The sequence below is a fragment of the Mastigoproctus giganteus genome, chromosome 7, assembly GCF_048544385.1.
Source record: "Mastigoproctus giganteus isolate SK-2022 chromosome 7, ASM4854438v1, whole genome shotgun sequence".
Classification (NCBI taxonomy): Eukaryota; Metazoa; Arthropoda; class Arachnida; order Uropygi; family Thelyphonidae; genus Mastigoproctus; species Mastigoproctus giganteus.
This window is the reverse complement of record NC_143581.1, coordinates 7,290,146-7,314,682: the sequence shown is the minus strand read 5'-3', so window position 1 is coordinate 7,314,682 and position 24,537 is coordinate 7,290,146. Positions and strand designations below refer to the sequence as shown.

At 37.9% G+C, this 24,537-nt stretch overlaps 1 protein-coding gene across 1 annotated transcript in view; it reads left to right on the top strand.

Annotated features, from left to right (window-relative positions):
• LOC150082462 (piezo-type mechanosensitive ion channel component-like) overlaps window positions 1-24,537 on the top strand; it is an 861,219-nt gene that overhangs the window by 225,672 nt on the left and 611,010 nt on the right. Inside the window, 1 exon segment of the mRNA XM_090377768.1 lies at window positions 7,186-7,467. Coding sequence (XP_090233894.1) covers window positions 7,186-7,467 — 282 coding nt within the window.

Genomic DNA, 24,537 nt, shown 5'->3' with positions numbered 1-24,537 from the left:
GGCTGTTAATTGATTTCTCCATTACTTTAGAAAGAGTAGAAGTAATTGCAATGGGACGATAATTGGATGGGAAGGATTTGTCACCCTTTTTAGGAACTGGCTGGATGTGAGCAGTTTCCAAGCAAAAGGAAAAACACCTTTGGAATAAGAAAGTGAAAAAAGCGGCAAAGAATAGGAGTAAGTTCAGGAGCACAGGTTTTGAGAATAAGTGGAGAAATACCATCGGGACCTGGTGCTTTCTTAGCATCGATTCGTTAAAATCCTTCTGACATCCTTTTGACGGAAGACCACGGAGGCATTGAATGGAGCATGTTGGGAATGGTGGCAGGTGTTTTGCCAAGATCATTAATACATGAATTGGATGAAAAATGGGATGCTAGCAGGTCAGCTTTATCCTTGGCTGAAGTGACAACAGAACCATCTGGTTTGGACGGAGGTGGGAGCAGAGATGGCAAAAGTTGCAGCCAATAGCTTTGGCAAGAGACCAGAATGCTCAGCTACCATTAGAGCAAGAAGCAAGTTTTATACTTTTAGCCTGTTCAAACTCTAGTTTAGACTGATTAATAACTGCTTTACAATTGTTGCGAGCTTTGGTGTAGGCAGAAAATGAAACTGAAGAATTAGAAACAAGCCAATTATGATATGCGACGTTTTTCTCTTGTGCCTTAGCACATTTATTGGAAAACCAAGGTTTAGATAAAGGACGAGATTTTAAAGTGGAGTGTGGGATAAAGGATTCCATTCCTGCAAGGCCGACCGGGCTAGTCAGGTAGGTAAAGTGCACGCCTGGCAATCCAAAGATCGCGGGTTCGATTCCGGCCTTGGGCTTGGATCACAGTAAAATGCAAAAATTTGGGAGGTGCATTATGGCCATAGAAGCTGATGTGCCAACAACTAACAAGGGGAAAAAAAAAAAAAAAAAAAAATCCTGCAAGAATAATTTCACTGACACGATCTGAGCAAACGTTGCTATCAGAAGTTTTGAAACAGTAATCTGACCAAGGAAAAGAAGAAAAATCTCTGAGGTCATCCCATTTTGCATTCTTGTAATGCCAAACAACACGAGGTTGGGAATAGCCATGAAATAAAGGCTCCAGTGGAGAAGAGACAATCACCAAGTTGTGGTCTGAAGTGTGTAAAGGACCTCTCACTTCGACCGTGTACTTAGAAGGGTTGTTTGTGAGAAAAAGATGAAGCGTGTTGGCTGTATGATTAGTATTGTCTGCTATTCTTGTAGATAAATGAACAATCTGTGCAAGGTCATTAGTAATGGTAAAAGCCTCAGCGTCTCGACCAGCTGGGTCGGTGTGACTAGAAAACGGAAGCCAGATGTAGGTGGTAGATGACTTTCATCAACCGGTGAAATATCACCACTTTGCTTATTGGAGGCTTGAAGTGGTGAAACCCATGTTTAGTCTCTAGAGCAAAGTTTCCAGCAAACACCCCCTCCCCCCCACTCCCCCCACTTCTCCTTCAACCCATGCACGGTACTAAGTACTATAGGTTTTAATACCTTTCGTGTTTGGGATTTTCATTAAAAAAAAAAAAAAAAAAAAAAAAAAAATGGAGTTTTGAACATTAAAATCACCAGGGAAAATTATCTCACTGTTAGGAAAGTTGGACTGGAGAAAGTAAAGTTGCAAAGAGAGGAAGTCAAAGAGCTCCAAGTGATTAGTGGAGTTGGGAGAACGGTAGAGACAACAGATGAATTTGACAGAATGAGGTAGAGATATTTTAAGCCAGAGAAGATCGAAGAGAGGAGATTCCAAATTGCCAAGTCTCTGACGGAATATCAGAACAGACATTTGCACATGTGTACCACCTTTGAGGTGAAAGGAATCATACAGCGAATAATTTGGGCATCTGAGATGAGCAGTAGTTGAATAAACCGATAACTGAGATTCTGTCAGAAAAAGTACATGGGGTTTGGCAGACTGCAAGTGGAAATAGACACCATTGAGATTAGAATTGAGACCACATATATTTGTGAAATGAATTAGGAAGTGTTTGGGAGTCTTAGATCTTTTTGCAGATAAGCTTGCTCTATTAGTTTGACAATTCATGGTGTATTCAATTGTAAGAAAAAGTGGGTGGGACATGCTGTATGAAGTAATGAAATTTTTGGGTATGGCGTACACATGGTAAGAATATACCCAGATCCTTGACATAACGTGGCCTCGACAATGCTCCCCGCATACACACTACTCTGACTCCCTCCAGTCACTATCTGGCAGAGTAGAGGTAGCAAGATTATACACTAGCTGATCCGGAAACCTCCTAGGGAGTTACCAATAGGTTCGGTCCGGTGTACTAGCGCCGGCCTGCAAATACCGTTTTAGAACTGTACCCTCAATGTAAGGAATATTGGATCTCTCCACGATGTTCATCATAACCTCAAAAGTCATCAATCATACTGCATGATGGAAGAGATGGGGAAGGGTTGACCGGAACTTAGCTCTAGAGACTAAACATAGTTTCCACCATTTTCAAACCTCCAATAAGCAAAGTGGTGGTATTGCACATGTTGATGAGAGTCATCTACCACCTAGTACTGCCTGGTAACATATAGGGGTGGCATTCCTCCATGTGTCGAGGTGTTGTCGCCACACCTCGACCCCTGCGTACTTGGGTGGTCACCCACCACATACTTATGCATGGAGGTTATACCCAGGATTACAACATTCCCACCATCGTGCAGTTACAAGCAGAGGATTTTGCTGTCACAGACCGTCCAGACTTCGCCGAAATTGGGTGCACTTGACTTGAGTGTCACCCGAATATCAGTTCCATCAGCGTTTTAGACTCCCAGGTTGCAAGTACAGCTTGTCTGGCATATCTGAGAGAATGTCTGTGACAACCTCGTTAAAAAAAAAAAAAAAAAAAAAAAAAAAAAATGCTGTCTTATAATTGTCATAGACACCTGGTGGGGGGGGTAGTAAAAAGTACATCAGTTCTTTTCAGACTGATGTACTTTTTACTGCATTAAAATGTACCTGCCACCTTTCTGATCACTTGTTCAAGCCTATTCAAGTCTTCCTGATGTTCCAGGACACTTATCATTAGCCACTCTCGCAATCTTGACATGCCAATTGATTTAAAAAAATCCGAAACAAGTAGTCCCAGTACCAATACTTGGAGAACTTCCACTTCTAACATTTGCCCAATCTGAATAGTTCTTATTGGGAATTTTAGGTGCATCAGCAGCTTATACCATATTGTGCAGTGTATGTATGTGTGTGTGTGTGCGCTATGAAATGTTTTGCATGTTGTATGGGTTGAAATACCTAAAATAACTCGGGGAGGAAAACACCTGAGATCAGCCTTGATTAAAGAGGACTTTAGAAATTCCTCCAGTCATGGACAGGAATTTAACCCAGACCTCTCCAAATGTGAGTGACAAGTGGCAAAATTACTTTATTGTTATGGAGCACATAATCTGAGGATTAACCATTAATCATAACCCTACCCTCTACCTCCTAGCCTGCAGCCACTCTGCAATCCATCTAAGAATTAAACTGATTAAACAGTGCCATGTGCGATTGAATCAGATGCGCTGCTAAAATCTAGATAAACTCTTGAAATTATTTCCTTTGTCCAGTTCATGAACAACTTTGTCAAAAAACCTCCAGGGACTCACATCTGGTGAGTATGGGCTTGGCACTCCCAGGGTCCTGAGCTGGATATCATCATTCTTCTCTTTCTTGGTGATTCCTTTCTACTTCTCTCTCTGTCTCTCAGGGTAATAGGGAATTTTTTTTTTTGGCCGGTGCAGCATAAGCCTCAGGCTTCCTTGTACCATATGGCTAATAATAATAATAATAAAACAGCTAACTAGATTGGTTAATTAAACATTATTTTTCCCTTCACAAAATGTTGCTGTCTTTTAATAACGTCTTTAAATGAGACATTTTTGCAGATGTTATCCTTTCAGTAATAAACTGTTCACGCATATTGTACGCCACGGTAAATTTAATAAACAAGCATTACATTGCAAACCCTTAGTTAATAAGCATTACATCACAAACCTGATAAAAAGGTTTGTAATGTAATGCTTGTTTATCAAAATTATTTTTTGTGGTGTACAAAGTATGTGAATAGCTTATTTTTGGAATCTGTTTTGTTTCAGAACACCATTTTTAATTTTCTGTGAAGCAACTAATTGAATATATTGCACTCTCCATAATGACTCCATGATTTTTCTTGTCATTGAAGTCAAAAGACTGACTTGTTTGTAGTTATCCACTTCATTCTTAGAATTGCCTTCATTTATTGGCAATTAGAATCATATATAAATGGAGAAACAAAGATTCATGACTTGTTATATCATATTACTTATTTATCTTTACAAATCTGTAAACTGTCTTGTTACAAATCTGTTTTATTATATTTGAAAGTTTTGCATAGTTCACTCATTATTGTATAAGTTCCCATGTTTAATGTTATAAAATTATAGTAGATTTAATAATGCTTGTTATAGTGGCCTTGTTCTAGGTTGTAATCATAGTGGAATTTTATTGTATATAATATTCATTAATGTCCTCTTCTTTATAATTAGTGTTCTGAAAGTCTCCTATAATTTGACTTCCTCTGTATACACATACATGTACCAATTATTCCATTTTCTTATCTTAATAAAATTAAATTATCTTTGCTTCAGTATAAATTTTCTATCAATTTCCTACTTAGAAAATAATTTAATTGTATGACATTTAATACAGTGACATTGCTTTTTCTAGTTGAATATCTGTATCAGTGTATCATCTCTTTCCCCCGGAGGAGTTTGTAGCTCCTGCAGGGGAAAGATATTAAGAATTTATACTTAAAGAAAACTGAAGTAATTACAATGTATTAATTATTATTAGATAGATAGAATTTTTTGTTTGCTCAGGTGGAGGGCAGTATATTATTATTTTATAATGCAACATTCTATTGCTTTCCTGAAGTGTTCAAGAAAGCAATAGAACCTGCTAATTGAATATATTGAGTTTTACACACACTTCATGTAGTTATTCATATTATCATCTCTTAAGTAATAGGATGGAGTGAATATTATACATATTTCTACAAGATAAGCAATCAAAACTTACTTCACTTGCATGAGAAAATTAAAATGGTACTGACAAAATATGTTTCTTGTTCCATGGAATGTTAGTGCACCAATTTACAGCAAATGTAGGGAAATTTAATTTGGTCAGTTCACTACAGGTTATACCATTGTGTTTTATGCAGATGACAATGCCCAAAGTTGACATGGGATTGTACTGTATTGTCAATTAGCATAAATTGTTTTTATCTGTTAAAAAAATTACATTACATCACATCACATATGTGCTTGCTGATTCTAAGAGTTAATCATCAAGAAATTTATAGATATTTATGCTGTGATATTATCTTGACTTATTTTGTTCTGGAAAGATTTAGTTCTTGGAAATTATTAAGCTTTTTTATGCTAACGAATTGTTAGTGGAAAAAAAGTTCAATTAGCCTAATTTTTGTATTAATGTACTTAATTGCAAAAAAGAAACTTATACAATTTGACTATATATTATCAGATTACTTTCAATACTTCAGTATAAATTAGCATGTAACAAAGTTGCTTGGGAGGCTGAGTATAATAAGCTTTAAGAAGGTAAACTCTCTAAGAAGTCATTGGCAATGAATTCTTCATATGCATAAGCACTGAAATGAAAGAACTGACTATATTAGCATGCTACAGGACAACAGCTACTGACTGCCCTAAGGAGGTGATTGATAAGCTGAGTAAATTTTTTCATTGAAGTTAACATGTTTTCAAACTTGATTTATGCAATTTTTTTTTTAAACCAAGGATACTTCATCTAACTAATATTTACTGAGAATTTAACAGCTTACTAATTACCAAAAAGAGAATTGGAAAAGAATTATCATGGCTCAAAGAACAAGGCACTAATATAAAAATGGATCTAATTGTGTTTAATGAAATGTGAAATGAATTCATTCAAACCTTTAGCTATTATAATAGGAATTTTCTGGAACTGTTATATCTGTATTGATTTGAGGTGTGTGTGTGTTAAAGTTACGCTGTAGTATCATTTAGGTAAAGGCAGAATTATTAGGTCATCACACAGGAAAGATGATGGCCTTTGATTTTGATAATTCTATATTAACATATTGAGTTTTGTGCATGATTTGGAAATTCCATTTGAGGAAGGTTAAATTCTGGAAAATTATATAAAGCTATAAAGAAAAATCAGTGAGTTTGTATATGGGTGCAAAGGAATATCCTTAGGGAGACAGGTGTGAAAATTCTAGTGATGGGCAAAATAGCGAGATTTTTATAATCTAAATAATTGAATGATTTGTAGTTCATAACTACTAATCATTCAACTGTATCATTCGAATAATGCAATCAAATGATTTTCCATAATCAAATGAATCATTCAAATGATTTGAGTATAATTGAAATAATCAAATGATTTGCTATAATCCCAGTAATTGATTATGTCCTCTTGATTATGCCTATACTAGGAAATTCTAAAATCTGAAAATTACATTATAAATCACCTAATCAAGTCACTAGGTGTAGTTACTAGATGAGTTATTTAATGCTTTGCAAGGATTGAAATAACTGGGCACTCGGTGTTCTCTCCCCAACTTGCTCTCTTCATCAGGTGACAAAGAAAAAGAGAATATTCTGTTGAAACAAAACCTTGCCCAAAATATGAAAACTTATATCAATTAAAAAAAAATAAAAAAAAAGGTTTGGATAAATATTTTAACGAAGTAAAGAATTGAATGAAGGATACATTAGCAGTTGATATATCAATATCAGACCAATACTACACGATTCAGACCATTAGCATGGTGCTAGAAGGCACCATGCTAATGTTAATTTGAAAGGTTTTAATTTTATTTTGTTGCATATTTTCCTTTTCTACTAACACTACTACTTTTGCTGCCTGCAACTTAATATTAGTTTTATTTACTATATTGATTGTTTTTCCATGAACATTATTTTCTGTAGACGTCCTTTTTATAAAAGTATTTTTCTTCATTTTATGTTTGTGTAATTTTTTTTTTTAAATCAATAAAGCAGTGTTCAGAACAGATATTTATCAACAGTTTTCATTAAATTTAAGTTATATTTTTGTTAATTGTTTTTACTTTTTTATTTTTTATTGTTTGTGTGATCAAAAATAACTACAGCTGCTGGACAGTGCTCATGTACAGCCATCTTATAAAGCTACAGCTGATTCCCAGCACGTGGATGGTTTGGCAGTCGATCCCAATGGCAGCATTATTTGGTCCAGTGAAAGTGATGTGCATGATGAAAACAGTGTTGATGTTGTGCCTACTGGTGTAATGTGTGAACCGACAAGAGTACCAAGTCTGACTGCCACTAAGTACCTTCAAGTCTTATCACCACTGGTTACACTTTGTAAGCTAATTGCCAAAGGAAGCTATATACCTACTCTTATTATAATGATGGTAATGTTTTTTAGCAGATATTTTTAAATTCAATTTTCTTGTGTACTGTATTGCTTAATGAAATATTTTTAATGAAACTGAGATGCATATGCCAGTTTCATTAAAAGTATTTGTTTACTGCATGGATATTTTAATATAACACCAGAAGTATGTTTGAAAACCATTCCGATTATACCAGTGTACATTTTAAGAAAAATTCTCTGATGCTTTTGGTGCTGAGAGAGATATATAATAAAAAAGAAAGTTAATAATTATAACGACTGTAATTGTAACTAATATTTATAGGTCAATGCAATTGCAGAGCAATCATGCATTACAACCATAATGTGTATAAAATATTAAAGATAATAGAAAATAATAGAAAAAGTAAATCAATCAAATAATACCATTCAGGGATTTAAGAAAACGCAAAAAAAAAAAAAAAAAAAATTAAATATCGCTTTTCACCCACAATCCAGATGACTTCAACTGGGGCCAACCACCCAGACTGAAGGCAAAAAATGACAAGAAGTTCTCTGTTTCTGTAATGATCAATATATGCTAAGTAATTTAAATCTAAACCAAATATAACCAAATATAGACAAAATATAGTAATTAAAAAATTTAGAAATTTTAGAATCAAAAGTAAGATATAAATAAATTATAAATGTAAGCATATATTAATCATCGTTGACCCGACAGAGAACGTAGTTTAATGATTAAAATAAGATTAAATATATAATACATACTACATATCCAGGACATAATGTAGTAACGATAATAGTCGTCAAAATAATGTGGTGCCCCTATGTGATGGATATGGTAAAAATAAATAAAAATAAATAATTAATTAATTAACCAATCAAATTTAAGTTAATGCAAAGAGAAACATGCAGATAGTAAGAAGAAAAACTAAAGGAGTAGGAATAATAGAACGTGAACTCCATAAAGGCAATCAATTGTTCCAGCAATCAATTGTCTTCTGGCTAAAGGCAAATTTGCACACATCTATTCTATAACTGTCTTTCCTCAATTTCAATTCATACTCCTCCCCCCCATCAGATTTGTAATCTGAGCAAGAAGAAGAATTCCATCAGAATTGAGCCTGCTCAACCCATTCAAAGCCTTATACACCTCAATTAGATCAGCTTACAGGTGCCTTGTCTCCAGATGCTGCAATAGGCGCCTCCATAGCCAGGTGGGAAGTTGCAGCAGTGTGTAGCACATGCTTCTTGATTAGACCGGGGTACGAGCCCGTCACCACCAAATATGGAGGATGCGGAAAGGTCAGGGAATGACCACCGCATATCCCGGAGCAATATGGCCTTAGTTGCTAATTCTCCTAAAAAAAAAAAAAAAAAATGCTGCAATTTGCCAAACTTAAGCCTTCCTTGGTAAGACCACCCCTTCGTTCCCCTCACCAATCTTGTTGCCCTTCTCTGTACTTGTAACAACTCTACATCCGTTCTAAAATGAGCCTTCCAGACCTGTATTCAGTACTCAAGGTGTGGCCATGCTCAATCCATTCAAGGCCTTATATACCTCAATCAGATCACCGCGCAGGTGCCTAGTCTCCAGCCACTGCAATTTGCAGAACTTAAGCCTCTGATGGTAAGAGGATCCCTTCATTCCCCTCACCAATCTTGTTGCCCTTCTCTGTACACACTCAAGTAAATCTACATCCTTCCTAAAATGAGGCCTCCAGACCTGTACGCAGTACTCAAGGCGTGGCCTGACCATTGCTTTATACAGAGGGATAAAACCCCCTTTTCCCTACTAGCAAATTCCTGTATATCATTGATAATACCCCATTACTTGCTCTGGTTCCTGTCTGCACTGCTCAGAAAATTTCATATCTGACTGCACAATTACTCCCAGATCTTTTTCATCTTCTACCACCCTAAGTGTAGTACCACACAGTTGGTATGTTTCTGTGGGGTTACTTCTACCCATATGCAGTATTTTGCATTTGTCAATGTTAAACTTCAGTTGTCACTTCTCAGCCCATGTGCCCAACTTTTCTAGATCCTGTTGCAGTAGCACACTGCCATTACTATCATTAACTTTTGTACTTTGGACATTAAGGTAAACTTGATATACTAACCTGATATACTTTCATCAATATCATTTCTAAATATACAAAAAAGAAAAGCACTGGGCACAACATCAAACCCTGGGGGAATCTACTAATAACATTAATCCATGAAGAGAGCAGCATCCATTGAATACCATTGTCTTCTTCCACTCAGCCACACTTTTATCCACTGGTGTAGCCCCTTGCATTTAATACCATACTGCTCCAATTTGTACAGTAGTCTTCTATGCATAAGTGTCAAAAGCTTTCGTGAAATCCAAGTGTATGATAACAAAATTATTTTTGATATCATAATTGGGGCAAGTTTTTTCTTGGTTGTAAAAGCAAGTTTTTTTTTTTTTTTTTTTTTCTGCTGTGAGATGAGGACCATTGTATTGTCTAAACAGTTGAAATTCTACTGGCCACAGAAACAAAATGGACAAGATAGTCCTGCAAGCATCTTAATAAGACAAACGCCCCCTTTATGAATGGTTTCTTAACACTTTTGCTGCTGGCTTTTCCAATGATGGTTTTGGTTTGGGATTGAAAATCATGGGATTGAGTCAGTCTGGAATGGTAAGGGCAAAAACATTTTTGGCCTTTCTTCTCATTATGACTGAATTAATTGTCCTCTGGTGGAGGTTGCTTGAAAAAGAAAAAAATACCTGATTTTATCTTTGAATTTGAAAGAAAAAGTTCTAAAAGTAGGGTTATTTTATTATTATTTTTTTTGTTAGTTGTTGGTGCATCGGCTTCTGTGGCCATAATGCACCTTCCAAAGTTTTTACATTTTACTCTGATCCAAGCCCGAGGTGAGATTCGAACCTGCGACCTTTGGTTTGCCAGGCAGGCACTTTACCCTCCTGGCTAACCTGGTGGGCCTTTTTTAATTTCTAAGAGGATTAAAATCTGAAGTGAGATATTTGTGTTCAGGAAGCAGTGAACGTGTTAAAGACAAATGCAATCATTGATTTGTGGGCCATATTCTAAAATGTTTATTTTTTTAAACGTGCTGGATTGTAAGAGTTTACTCTTTATATTGCCGACCGGGCTAGCCAGTTGGGTAAAGTGTCTGCCTGGCAACCCAAAGGTCGCGGGTCAAATCCTGCCTTGGGCTTGGATCAAAGTACTGCAAAAACCTTGGGAGATGCATTATGGCCACAGAAGCCGCCAACAACGACAAAAAAAAAAAACCTCTTTATATTTATTTTAGTTTCTCTTTTCAACTCAATTACAGTAGACTGTTGAAATAACAGCATCCCAAATAACGGAACATTCGAGCTAACGGCACATTGAGATCGGATGTTTACATACAGCACTGATGTCTCGCAGTGCCGAAAAAAGAAAACTGAAAGTCACATGATTACTATATTTGTTTGTTTGCCATTTTGAAAGTGAATTCTGTACTAATATCATTGATTATAAATGTAAATCAGTACATTGATTTACATTTATCTTACATTAAAAACCCCTCACTATGGATCTTCAAGTTAATAAACCTGATACGGAGATGAACATTAAAACTTCATATACCCATGTGTATTGTGTCTATAAATTGCAGTGTTCTCTGGTCGATTTGTCTGTTTTGCTGGATGAAAAACCTGTTTCCTGGGGGGGGAAACCTTGCTATCTATGCCTGAGACTGACTAACTCAGCTACGGAGTGAAAAAAGCCCATAAAAATTCCTTGCATCATTGATGGGATTCAAACCTGGGCCTTTTCCTGCCAGTGTGAGGATGATGGTGACCATACCACTGTGCTGCTACCTGTGCAGACGAAACTTGACACAATCAAGAAAATGGAACGGGGAATGAGTAGGTGTTTATTGATGGTAGAATATAACATTGGATCATTAACATGTTTGTTTTTTGTGAAATTATTAAAATTGCATTGTTAATCTCTATTTCTTATTTAGCCTCATTATTTCTGCATTAAATATATTAAAAATAAAACTTTTTATATAACAGAAAAATTGAAATAATGGCCCCTTGAATCCCTGAATGTGCCATTATTCTGAAAGTCTACTGTATTATTAAATGTTATGAATTCAGAATTTCATAAAAGTAGTTAGTGTTTTTCCCCTGTTTATATTTTAAATTTCTAATTATCTAGTGATTCAAAAGTATTTGATCAAAAAACAGCTTTTGTATTCCAGTTGGGAATTTGAGCTCTTGTGAAAAAAAACAATTTAAAAAGTTATCATTGAATTGTCATATTGGAAGTGATGCTAAACACAAAGGTTAAATTCCACTTTTATTACCTTATGACCAGGGTTTCAGCAATGATGGAAACCTGTAGTTCATGTTTACCATCTTTTAGTTAATTTAGTGAAGGTAAGTAGGGGCACTTTACTTGAGCACCTTATGACATTCATTCTGTTAGGAAGAACAATTATTTGTTAACCAATATTAAGTTTATTTTATAATGCGTATTAAATTTCTTTCTTTTTTTTTTTTATTTCAAGCACTTAGCACAAAATTCCTCAATATAGTTAGCAAAAACATTTGATGGCACCAAGTGGGGATCATTGGTGAGGGGGTGGATGTTGATATTGAAGAATACTTGGCATACTATAGGAAAATATTTGCAATGCCCACTGTAGTATACACGTACTCTCTATAAAATCAGATCCCAACCTATAATACATATGCCATTGATGTTAAGCACTTATAGAGTGTTAGGCATATAAAAATTTTTTTAGTATTCCTCAAATATGGTATTCACTTTTAATTGGAATAGTACAGCCATAAAAAATTATTTGCGCTTTCATGTTTATGTAAAAAGTGCCCTGTGCCTGCTCCTGTGTTGAGCATTGACCTCGCCCACTTTGTGCTCTTGAATGTTTCAAGTTAAATAATTGGGCAATAATTTTTCTGGCCCCGAGTGCCAAGCGAGTGACTATAGTGATTCCTGAGCAATTTTGAAAGCAGTTTACTTAAAAGAGCAGTTGATTATAGTATAGCATTATTTTTGTAAAGTTATTTTATTTTGCTCTTCTGAAGTAAAGAAGTTAGCTTATTTGACGAAGTCAAGACACCATTCTATTTGTGTATAGGACTAACTTATTAACACACTAACAACTAATCTTCCCTTATCACTTGGTCACTCGTGACACCACTCCTGCCTCCACATGGTGAGCTGGAAACCTGACAGAAGAAATCCACTCCCAGGGCTAAAAGAAGCAATGATGGACAACACAAAACAGTTCAGCTGTGGATCTTCTGATCCAGATCTAGATATGCATGACCCAGATCATGATGACTTAAACACATCCCATGCCAAGAGACCAAAAAAAAAAAAAAAAAGGGACGGATTATTCTGCCCTTTTTAATATTACATTCCGCCACTGAGTAAGCCATCTCCATTTTGGATTCAGAAAGTCTCAAATGCAGCTGGCCCTCAAAAAATGGTTCGTCGACTAAGGTCTGGAGATTTATTAGTGGAGATGAATGAACATGGACATGCTGAGAGACTTTTTTGAAAATTTCTACCTTTGGTGGAATTCTCACAATGGTTAGCCCACATCGAACTCCTCTAAAGGGGTAATATCAGAATGGGATCTTCTAAATGTATCAGGAAATGAACTCATCCACAAATTAAACAACCAAAACATAGTCCATGCAAAAAGAATTTTTATCAAAAAAGATGGAGAGCCTGTCTCTACTTGGACAGTTGTACTGACGTTTAAAACACCAATTCTCTCCACAACTATAAAAGCTGGGTGCCTCAGATGCCATGTTCTGCCATACATTCCCAATCCGGTATGGTGCTTCAAGTGCCAAATATTGTCATTTGCAAACTGTGTGCAGAGGTGTAGTTACTTGTGCTTCTTGTGGTTCAAAAGAACATATGCATACTGACTGTAACAGTGAAACTCAAAACTGTCCTAACTGTCATGGTAATCATTCTGCCTTCTCTAAGGACTATGAGCAATGGAAATGAGAGAAGAGCATTCAGAAATATAAAATAGAGCATAAGGTATCATATCAAGATGCAAAGAAACACTTTGCAATTCCAACTAAATCATCTACGTCATCATCATCATCATCATCAGCCATTTTCAATCCACTGCAGGATGAAGGCCTCTCCAGCAACTTTCCAGTTCCTTCTGTTTTGAGCACTGGCCATCCATTTACTACTCAAAAACTCACGAATTTCATCTATCCATCTCCGCCTTTGTCTTCCAGGTTTTCTTCTAGCTCCACTTGGGTACCATTTTGTTATTTTCTTAGTCCATCTGTCATCATTGTGAGGGGGAATACTCAACAAGTGCTCTCAGTATCAACTCAAATTGACTGCTCAATCCCTCCAAATATCTCTATATCTGGTTGGGCAAAATTAGTACTTTCTTCATTAAAGGAACAATCTCCCTCTAAATATGCAGCTCAAGAAGTAAATACACCGGTAACAATATCTCCAGATAAGAATCTCAATCAGCAACCGAAAGAACAAACCAAGAGCTCTGAAAGAACTGATAGATAGAAATTCAGACACCATGGACATTGATGAAAAAGCAGACGTAGATGACACTGTTCTTGAAATTCATCCAGAAGATGAAATTGACACAGACAGACCAGTTTTCTCAAAGAAGAAAAAAGCAAAAATAGATAGGTGAGCAAAACATCTCACGGAAGTTAGCAGACACCAGTTAAAACTATTCAGTGGAATTGTGGGCTTCGTGCTGACTTAGATGACTTTCATGATCTCCTAAGTAAATATAAGCCTGTTGCAGTATGCATTCAAGAAACCAATCTCAAAAATACAATATTTATGACAATTAAACATTACACTATATATAGAAAAGATAGAAGCTCTTCTTATTCAGCTCATGGAGGAAAGCAGTCATAGTGAACTCTGTAGTTCCCTCTAGACCTGTCTCCATGCAAACATCTGTAGAGACTGTTGCAGTTTGTGTCACCATTGGTATAACAGTAACATTAGTTTTGTTGTATCTTGTATTATCTTTCATTGTATCTTGTATTATTAAGGTTTGAAAATGGCAGAAGGTTATCAAATTGTAGCAGGATACTTAATGATTTTGTAATAACTGAAAGCAAAGTGGAGGAGAAATTGTTGAAGTTAAACATAAGAAAAGCACCTGGGGTGGAAGGGGTCTATCCAGTTATATTAAAGGAGGCGGCAAAGCAACTAAGCAAACCCTTAGCCATAATTATGAGAGCATCCTTGGACTCAGGGGAGGCTCCCACGGACTTGAGATGTGCAAATGTATCCCCAATTCACAAAGGGGAATTGAAGGGTGACACGAGTAATTACAGACCAGTTAGTTTAACTTCTGTTCTGGGTAAAATTATGATAATGGAATCACTGGTTAAAGATGCATTGCAGGATCATCTAGACAAGACTGCAGCAATAATTCAGACACAGCATGGGTTTGTTAAGGGAAAGTCTTGTCTGACAAATTTGATAGGATATTATGATGTGGTTACAAAGGAACTGGATGCAAAAAATAATTTTGATATCATATATTTGGATTTCAGGAAAGCTTTTGACACTGTTGCGCATGGAAGACTATTGTACAAATTGGAGCAGAATGGTATTAAGGGTAAGTTGCTACAATGGATAAAAGGATGGTTAAGTGGGAGAAGACAGAGGGTGGTAATCAATGGGTGCTGCTCTTCATGGACTAATGTTATTAGTGGAGTCCCACAGGGTTCGGTGTTAGGTCCGCTGTTGTTTTGTATATTTATCAATGATATTGATGAAGGTATATCAGGCTTAATGTCGAAGTTTGCAGATGATACAAAGGTTGGCAGGGTTGTTAATTGACAGTAATGACAGTGTGCTACTGCAACAGGATCTAGATAATTTGGGCAGATGGGCTAAGAAGTGGCAACTGAAGTTTAACCTTGACAAATGCAAAGTACTGTATGTGGGTAGAAGTAACCCCAGAGAAACGTACCAACTGTGTGGTATTATACTTAAGGTGGTAGAAAATGAAAAAGACCTGGGAGTAATTGTGCAGTCAGATATGAAGTTTTCTGAGCAATGCAGACAGGCTGCCAGGGCAGGTCATGGGGTTTTGTCAATGATATATAGGAATTTTGCTAGCAGGGAAAAGGAGGTGATTATCCTTCTGTATAAGGCAATGGTCAGGCCACGCCTTGAGTACTGCATACAGGTCTGGAGGCCTCATTTTAGGAAGGATGTAGATTTACTTGAGCATGTACAGAGAAGGGCAACAAGATTGGTGAGGGGAATGAAGGGATCCTCTTACCAAGAGAGGCTTAAGTTCTGCATATTGCAGTGGCTGGAGACTAGGCACCTGCGTGGTGATCTGATTGAGGTGTATAAGGCCGTGAATGGGTTGAGCACGCTGAATTCTGATGGGATCCTTCCACTTGTTCAGATTAAGAACCTAAGGGGGCATAAATTCAAATTAAGAAAAGACATATGTAGAATAGATGTGCGGAAATTTGCCTTTAGTCAGCGGGTGGTTAATTGCTGGAACAAACTTCCATCTGTTATTGTGGAAGTTGATAGGTTAAATAAATTTAAGGAGGAACAGAACTGGCATTTGGAGGGAATGTTTTTTTTTTGGCTGATGATGCATAAGCTCATACACTTGCTTTCTTGCATCACATGCCACTACTACTACTACAAGATATTAGTTTGTCTCGACAAACAATTAAGCGAAGAGTAGAAGATATTGGAAAGAATTTATTTGAAAAACTTTTGGAAAACATAAAACAAATGAAATATTTTAGTGTGGCACTGGATGACAATACTGATGTAAATGACAGAGCTGAACTCCTCATTTTCATAAGTGGAATTAATGATAATTTTGTACCAGTTGAAGATTTAGCTGATCTACAGAGTATGCGCAGAACAACTACAGGTGAAAATCTTTTTGAAAATTTTTGCCAATCTATCGAAAAGTTAGGATTAAATTATAAAACCTGGTAGGAGTCACAACTGGCGGTGCAAAAAATATGGTTGGTAAAAACATGTGTATATAGGTAGAATAACCAAGAAAATGATAGATATTGCAGCCGAAACTTCACTGCATTGTGCATCAAGAAGCTCTTTATGGGAAAGTTTTGGTTCTCCAAACATGTTATGAATGTGATTATCTCAACTGTAAATTTTACAAGATCACATGTCCTTAAAGTGGCTATAGAAACATCACCGAATGTTCCAACACAGAAAAAGGGAAACCAATAAAACAGCTATCAAATATGGAGTGGCTGTTTGATCTTGAAATTCATACATATACATTTCTAGTCATTTTAGCATTAGCATTAGTAGAGGCATTTGATGCAAGAAAGCAAGCTTATGCAGCATCAGCCAAAAAAAAAAAAAAAAAACCCACTTCCACTTCACCCCTCTGTTCATTCAAAATACCTGTTCAGCTGAGCCTTAAACTTATTTAGGCTATCAACCTCCACCACAAGGGATGCAAGTCTGTTCCACCAACCAACCACCCGCTGGCTAAAGGCAAATTTCCGCACGTGTATCCTACATCTGTCTTTCCTCAATTTGAATTTATGCCCTCTCAGGTGATTTTTCTGAGCTAGAGGAAGAATCCCATCAGCATTGAGCATGCTTAAACCATTCAAGGCTTTATACACCTCTATCAGATCACCTCGCTGGTGCCTAGTCTCCAGACACTAATTTGCAAAACTTAAGCCTTTCTTCGTAAGAGCACCCCTTTGTTCCATTCACTAATCTTGTTGCCCTTCTCTGTACTCGTTCCAGCAGCTCTACATCCTTCTTGAAATGAGGTCTCCAGACCTGTATACAGTACTCTAGGTGTGGCCTGACCATCGCCTTATACAATGGAATAATCACCTCCTTATCTCTGCTGGAAAAATTCCTGTATGTCATTGACAATACTCCATGAGCTACTCTTGCAGCCCGTCTGCACTGCTCAGAGAACTTCATATCTGCCTGCACAACCACCCCCAAGTCCCTTTCATTCTCTACCACTGTCAGTGTAGTACCACAGAGTTGATACGTTGCTCTGGGGTTGCTGTTTCCCATGTGTAGTACTTTACATTTATCAATGTTAAACTTCATTTGCCACCTCTCAGCCCATCTGCTCAACCTTTCCAGATCCTGTTGCAGCAGCATAGTGTCCTTGACAACCCTGCCAACCTTTGTATCGTCTGCAAACTTGGACATTAAGCCCGATATACCATCATCAATATCATTTATAAATACAGAAAACAATAATGGACCCAACACTGAGCCCTGAGGGACTCCACTAATAACATCAGTCCACGATGAGCAGTGTCCATTGATAACCACTCTCTGTCTTCTCCCCCTCAACCACCCCTTTATCCATAGCAGCAATTTGCCTCCAATGTCACACTGCTCCAATTTGTGTAGCAGTCTTCCATGTGCAACAGTATCAAAAGCCTTTCTAAGATCCAAGTATATAATATCAAAGTTATTCCCTGCATCCAGTTCTTTTGTGACTTCATAGTATCCAATCAAGTTGGTCAGGCAAGACTTCCCCTTAACAAAACCATGCTGTGTCTGAGCTATAACTGAAGTCTTGTCTAAATGATCCTGCAGTGCTTCTTTAACCAGTGCCTCCATTAATTTTCCTGGAACAGAAGTTAAGCTCACAGGTCTATAATTACTTGTGTCAGCCTTTGATCCTCCTTTGTGAATTGGGGTCACATTTGCACATTTCCAGTCTGTGGGTACCTCCCCTGAGTCCAGGGAAGCTCTCATAATTATGGCTAAGGGTTTGCTTACTTCCTTTGCTGCCTCCTTTAATATAACTGGATAGATCCCATCCACCCCGGGTGCCTTTCTTGTGTTTATCTTCAACAGTTTCTCCTCCACTTTACTCCCAGTTATTTCAAGATTCTGTAGCTTACTGCTAGAGTTGAATACACCTCTCGCATTCCCCTCGCTGAATAACTCCTCATGTGTGAATGTCGATGCTTTTAAATGAATGTCGATCATTTAAATGCTCTTAATTTAAAACTACAAGGGAAAGGAAAATTTATCTGATTTGTTTGGTGACATCAAATCATATCAGTATAAGTTGTTATTATTTAAATCCCAGATGAGCAAGACAATTTATTTAATTTTGAATGTTGTACTGAGCTAAGGGAGAAACACATTTCCAAAGAATCATTGCCTTTCATTATTACAATTGCTTTTTGACAAGTTTTAAAGCCGATTTTCTGATATAAAATCCCACGGAAAAAAAACAAGCTTTTGTTTGAGAACCCATTTACTTCTATGACAGAAAACTACAATCCCAGATTGAAACTTTAAATTATTGATCTTCAAGCTGTGAAATAAGATTCAAAAATAAGTATATAGACTGCAAAAATACACTATTTGAATTCTATAAGGCTTTCCCATCTGAATATTTTCCACTAATAAAAGAAAATACCATGAAAATGGCTACTTTGTTCAGATCAGCATATGTTTGCAAGCAGATTTTTTTCACTCGTAAAATCAAATAAATATTTAAAAAGAAACAGAATGACAGATGAACATTTTTTTTTTTTATTTTTTTATATGAAAACCCCAAATACGAGACGTATTAGAACCTATAGTACTGTGCATGGGTTGGAGGTTGAGAAGACAAAAGAAGATGTTTGTTGACATTATGAAGGAAGGTTGTTCCAAAAAACGGAAGTTGAATGAATAAACGAAGAAGATGAAAAGTTGGTTCTTTGAGTTTGTGCGTAGCACACGCTTCTTGATTAGATTGGGGGGGGGGATTCGAGCCCGTCACCACCAAATACGGAAGATGTGGAAAGGTCAGGGAATGACCACCGCATAACCCCAGAGCAATATGGCCTTAGTTGCTAATGCTCCTTTTTTTTTTTTTTTTTTTTTATGAAAACCCCAAACACGAAAGCTATAGTACTTAGTACCGTGCATGGGTTGAAGGAGAAGTATGGGGGGAGGGGGATGCCGGAAACTTTGCTCTAGAGACTAAACATGGGTTTCACCACTTCAAGCCTCCAATAAACAAAGTGGTGGTATTTCACCGGTTGATGAAAGTCATCTACTACCTAAAAACCAAACAACAACAACTGTGAGTTTGAAGTTGGACAGTAAATGAATGTTGGTTGGTGGCAGCACGTGTTCAGACTGTTTTGAAAGAGAGAGAGCAGGAATTATAGAAGCAAATTCAGAACAGTGCCCATGAAAGTATCAGTAGAAAAGGTATTCAGCATTAATGACTCATCTCTGACTCAGTTAGAGATGAGTCATTAATTAATCTAACTGCCATCTTTTTAATGGAATCTAGAAGCCTGAGTGAGGTTTTGGGGGCACCACCCCAGATTACGAGAGATCCTTGGCAAGGGATGCGAAGAGAAACAGCAAAGAGTTCTTTACTTATGTAAACTCTAGAAGGAAGGGGATGAATCAGATTGGTCCACTTGATATCGATGGGTCAACTGTTGATGACCCTGCTCAGGTAGCTAGCAAACTAAATGAATATTTTGCATCGACCTTCACACATGAGGAGTTATTCAGCGAGGGGAATGCCAGAGGTGTATTCAACTCTAGCAGTAAGCTAGAGAATCTTGTAATAACTGAGAGTAAAGTGGAGGAGAAATTGTTGAAGATAAACACAAGAAAGGCACCTGGGGTAGATGGGATCTATCCAGTTATATTAAAGGAGGCAGCAAAGGAAGTAAGCAAACCCTTAGTCATAATTATGAGAGCTTCCTTGGACTCAGGGGAGGTACCCATGGACTGGAGATGTGCAAATGTGACCCCAATTCACAAGGTAGGATCAAAGGCTGACACAAGTAATTATAGACCTGTGAGTTTAACTTCTGTTCCCGGAAAATTAATGGAGGCCCTGGTTAAAGAAGCACTGCAGGATCATCTAGACAAGACTTCAGTTATACCTCGGACACAGCATGGTTTTGTTAAGGGGAAGTCTTGCCTGACCAATTTGATTGGATACTATGATGCAGTCACAAAAGAACTGGATGCAGGGAATAACTTTGATATTATATACTTGGATCTTAGAAAGGCTTTTGATACTGTTGCACATGGAAGACTGCTACACAAATTGGAGCAGTGTGGCATTGGAGGCAAATTGCTGCTATGGATAAAGGGGTGGTTGAGGGGGAGAAGACAGAGTGGTAATCAATGGACACTGCTCATCGTGGACTAATGTTATTAGTGGAGTCCCTCAGGGTTCAGTATTGGGTCCTTTATTGTTTTCTGTATTTATAAATGATATTGATGATGGTATATCAAGCTTAATGTCCAAGTTTGCATACGATACAAAGGTTGGCAGGGTTGTCAAGGACACTACTGACACTATGCTGCTGCAACAGGATCTGGAAAGGTTGAGCAGATGGGCTGAGAGGCGGCAAATGAAGTTTAACATTGACAAATGTAAAGTACTACATATGGGAAACAGCTACCCCAGAGCAACGTATCAACTCTGTGGTAGTACACTGACAATAAGGTATAAGGTATGTTCGTGTCAGACGGCACCTGGGATTTCTCCCATCTCCGCGTGTGTTTCGCTGTGTCGAGGACAGTACACTGTCAAGCCAGAGACTTGAAAGTGTGTGGGTCGTATCTGTGCAGTGTGATATGTTGTGCCCATTGTTTATCCGGCTTATTGGCCGCCAGGCCCCTAGTGGGGCCCGATGTTGCCCATACCCTGCCACGTGGAGGCTAGCCGGGTGTATCCAGTATCACAACAATTTGCTCTGGCAGGTCCTGCCACCTAGTTTCCTGGGATTTCAGTGGCTAGGGCCTGTTTAAAGGGAAAAAAATAAAAAAAATAAAATAAAATAAAAGTTTATGCATTTGACATTAATGCTTAATGGGATTGCTGTTAGGAAATCGTTGTTATTCATTCTCAGTAGTTCTTTCGCATAGTAGTTCCTGGCTGCCTCCTCGTGGCTAGGGACGGGAGTGGGGGGTTGGAGCCTCTCTTTGCTCTCAACCCCCTGCTGCAAAAGCCAGGCGCCGGCATTCATAACAACATAACACGACACTACACAACACTAGTTACACGTTCTATCCTTCTTTCATCTGTTTTATTAAATTTCTCTCTCTCTTTTTTTTTTTTTTTTTTTTTTTTTTTTCATGCCGGCAATTGGCGCACTCGCCTAAAATACGCGGAGTATAGGGGAAACCCTGGTTCCCGCAAGTAACTTACAAATAATACTTGTTAGGAAATCGCTGGTTAGGGTTGAACACTAAAGAGATGTGTTAAAGGCCAAATAGGTCGGGCAAAATTTTGATGTTATTAAATTTAGACATGTAACGCTAGATAAAAGCTGATAGTGTTAGATATCTTAGAGATTTGCACAAAACCGGTAGAATTTAGACGTTGGTTATAATTTGGCGGCATTGTTAAGGGGTGTACTCGGTCGATTTAGTGAGAGAGAGAGGGGGGGGGAGATTGAAGACTGGGGAGGAAACAGATAGAAGAATAGGGACGGATAGAGTAGGCATCCCCAAAGAGGTCAGTGGAGACGAGCCCCACCAGGCGAAATATGGGGGGTAGGCAGGGAGGAGAGGAGACAGAGGTCCGTCTCCTCCATTCCCTGCCTGGGGATGGGGTTTTACAGGGAACCAGGTTAGAGTACCCAGTTCGGATCGCCAATGGCGTGTTGGCAGCAAAGCCGCAGAATGTCTTCGTCGGTGTCTTGTCCAAGGAGTGTCGAATCCGGTATGAAGGTCCAGCTGCCCATCCCGCTCTGGGGGTGGGATATGTTAGCTGGCAGTGGGGAACCTACCAGGTGAAGGGGGGGAGACGCACACATTTACTTCATTCGGAATGTACATTCTCACTCTACTTGCATTCTTTTTTTTTTTTTTTATACTTTTTTCTTATTTTATAATTTTTTTTATTTATTTATTTTTTTTATACTTTTTTCTTATTTTATAATTTTTTTTATTATTTATTTATTTATTTTTTATACTTTTTTTTTATTTTATAATTTTTTTTTTTATTTATTTATTTTTTTTATACTTTTTTCTTATTTTATAATTTTTTTTTTTTTTTTTCACTCAACTCATTCATCTTTTTCTCACACACCAGGAGGGGATGCAATGATGGGTAGCGTAAATTTAAATACTAATTAAAACCAGGGTTAGTGTGTACTTAACTTAGCATTTGTGTTCTTTTCTCTCACGCTTGCGCTTTTATTCATTCTTCTAGTTCTCATCTCATTTATTCGACTCTTTCTTTCTGCACTGTACTCTCTGGGCACCGCAACTTACTGTTATTCTTCAGTTGTGGTGCAGGCCTAGCTGCAAGGTTTTTTTTTTTTTTTTTTTTTTCCCAGGCCAGGGGAGAATGCAGTGATAGTGTTTATGTGGTTTGTAAATGTTTGTTGGTACAGTATATATAAAGTAATGTAAGTTATTTTTAACTTTGTATTCTTTCGACCAATTACATTTGCTCTTCTGCTCACTCCCGTTCACTTTCTCTGCATGCATTCCCATCCCCCTCCCCTACATTGGTTTGGGGCCCCAGGTTCCTACACATGGCATGGTAGTCATGGGGAGTTTTGTTATGTCAGGTTTCTGTCAGGGTGCAGAATACTGCTATCCTAACAGTTTTTAAGTCATCATCTGGGCGTGGTGGGAAACTTGGGCAATTTTACTATTGATTATTGTTTAATTGCTGGGGGGCTGAAATTGCTCTGTGCATTTCGAAAACTTTCTGTGTGAAAGATGTAAAAGCTTTATAATTTTGCTCTTCTATGATGAAGAGATGTTCTTCTCCCCTGGGAAGGGGACCAATCTGTGCTATTAGCTCTGTTCTGGGGATGTCATATATTATACATTCATAGAGAATGTGTGCCCAGTCTTCACTTTCGCCACAGGTGCAGTTTGGGTCATCGGTCAGGCCTAAGGAGGTTAGTTTCGCCTTTAGGGAGCTGTGCCCTGTCAATATAAATGTTGTAAAAAGTCCAGGGGCATACCACTTAGGTGGCTTTGGGCTAACCATTGACACCAGTGGCAGAAACCGTTTGGTGACCAGACCTCTGGTTTCCTGCTCCCACTTTGTTTGCCATAGCTCGTGGAGCTTTGTGGCTATTCTTTTTCTTTCATCATTGAAGGTATTGGTTATATCAAGGGCTATCCCCAGAAATTCTGTGGGTATGCCCTTTTTAAATCTATAATATAAGCCTCTTTTGGCTACTTCCAGGTAAAGTGGGAGAGTTCCGGCCAGCAACTGTAGTGCAGGTGTGCTTACTGTGCGACATGCTCTGGTAATAGTGAGTAGTATTGTCCTTTGTATCGATTCTAATTTATTCCTATTTCTTACTATGGCCGAGCGGATGAACCACGCACCGGCTCCATAGGTGATAACAGGCAGGAACATTGCACGGTATATGATTGCCAAGGTCTTTCTTTTGAGTCCCCAGTCTGCTCGACTGATCCTGGCAATCATACCTGTATAATTTCGCACTTTCTTCGCCAAGTAGATCAAATGGGGGTAAAAAGTTAATTTTGAATCAAAGACCACTCCAAGATATTTTAGTTCTGTTACCATTTTTATAGTGATTGTGTTAATTTTGATTTGTGGACGTCTTCTCATGTCCAAATTACCTTTTAGAAGTATTTGTTTGGTTTTTTTCAGGCGATATTTTGAGCGTGTGCATTTGTGCCCACTCCTGCAGCTGCAAGAGAGCGGCATTTGATCTTTGCTCTACAACCACTCGTGAGTTGCCTTTTACAAGGAAAATCATGTCATCTGCAAAGGCCAGGCTTTCCACGGGGCCCAGATCCAAGGCCAGAAATTCATCCAGAACAATGTTCCAAAAGAAAGGGCCAAGGATTGATCCCTGCGGGCAGCCTTTATTCACAGGCCGTGTCAATTCCTGGAATCTTGTGCGTACTGAGACACTTCTGTCTGTAAGGTAGCTGTTTATTACCTTATAGAGGTTTTGTGGGGCATTTGCCTGGCGAAGTCTCCTAAGGACACTAGGCCACCACAGTGAGTCAAATGCCCCAGCAAAGTCAATGGAGATTGCCCGCATATATTTCTCCTCTGTGTTTTTAACTGTTGTCAGTAGGTGGTGCAT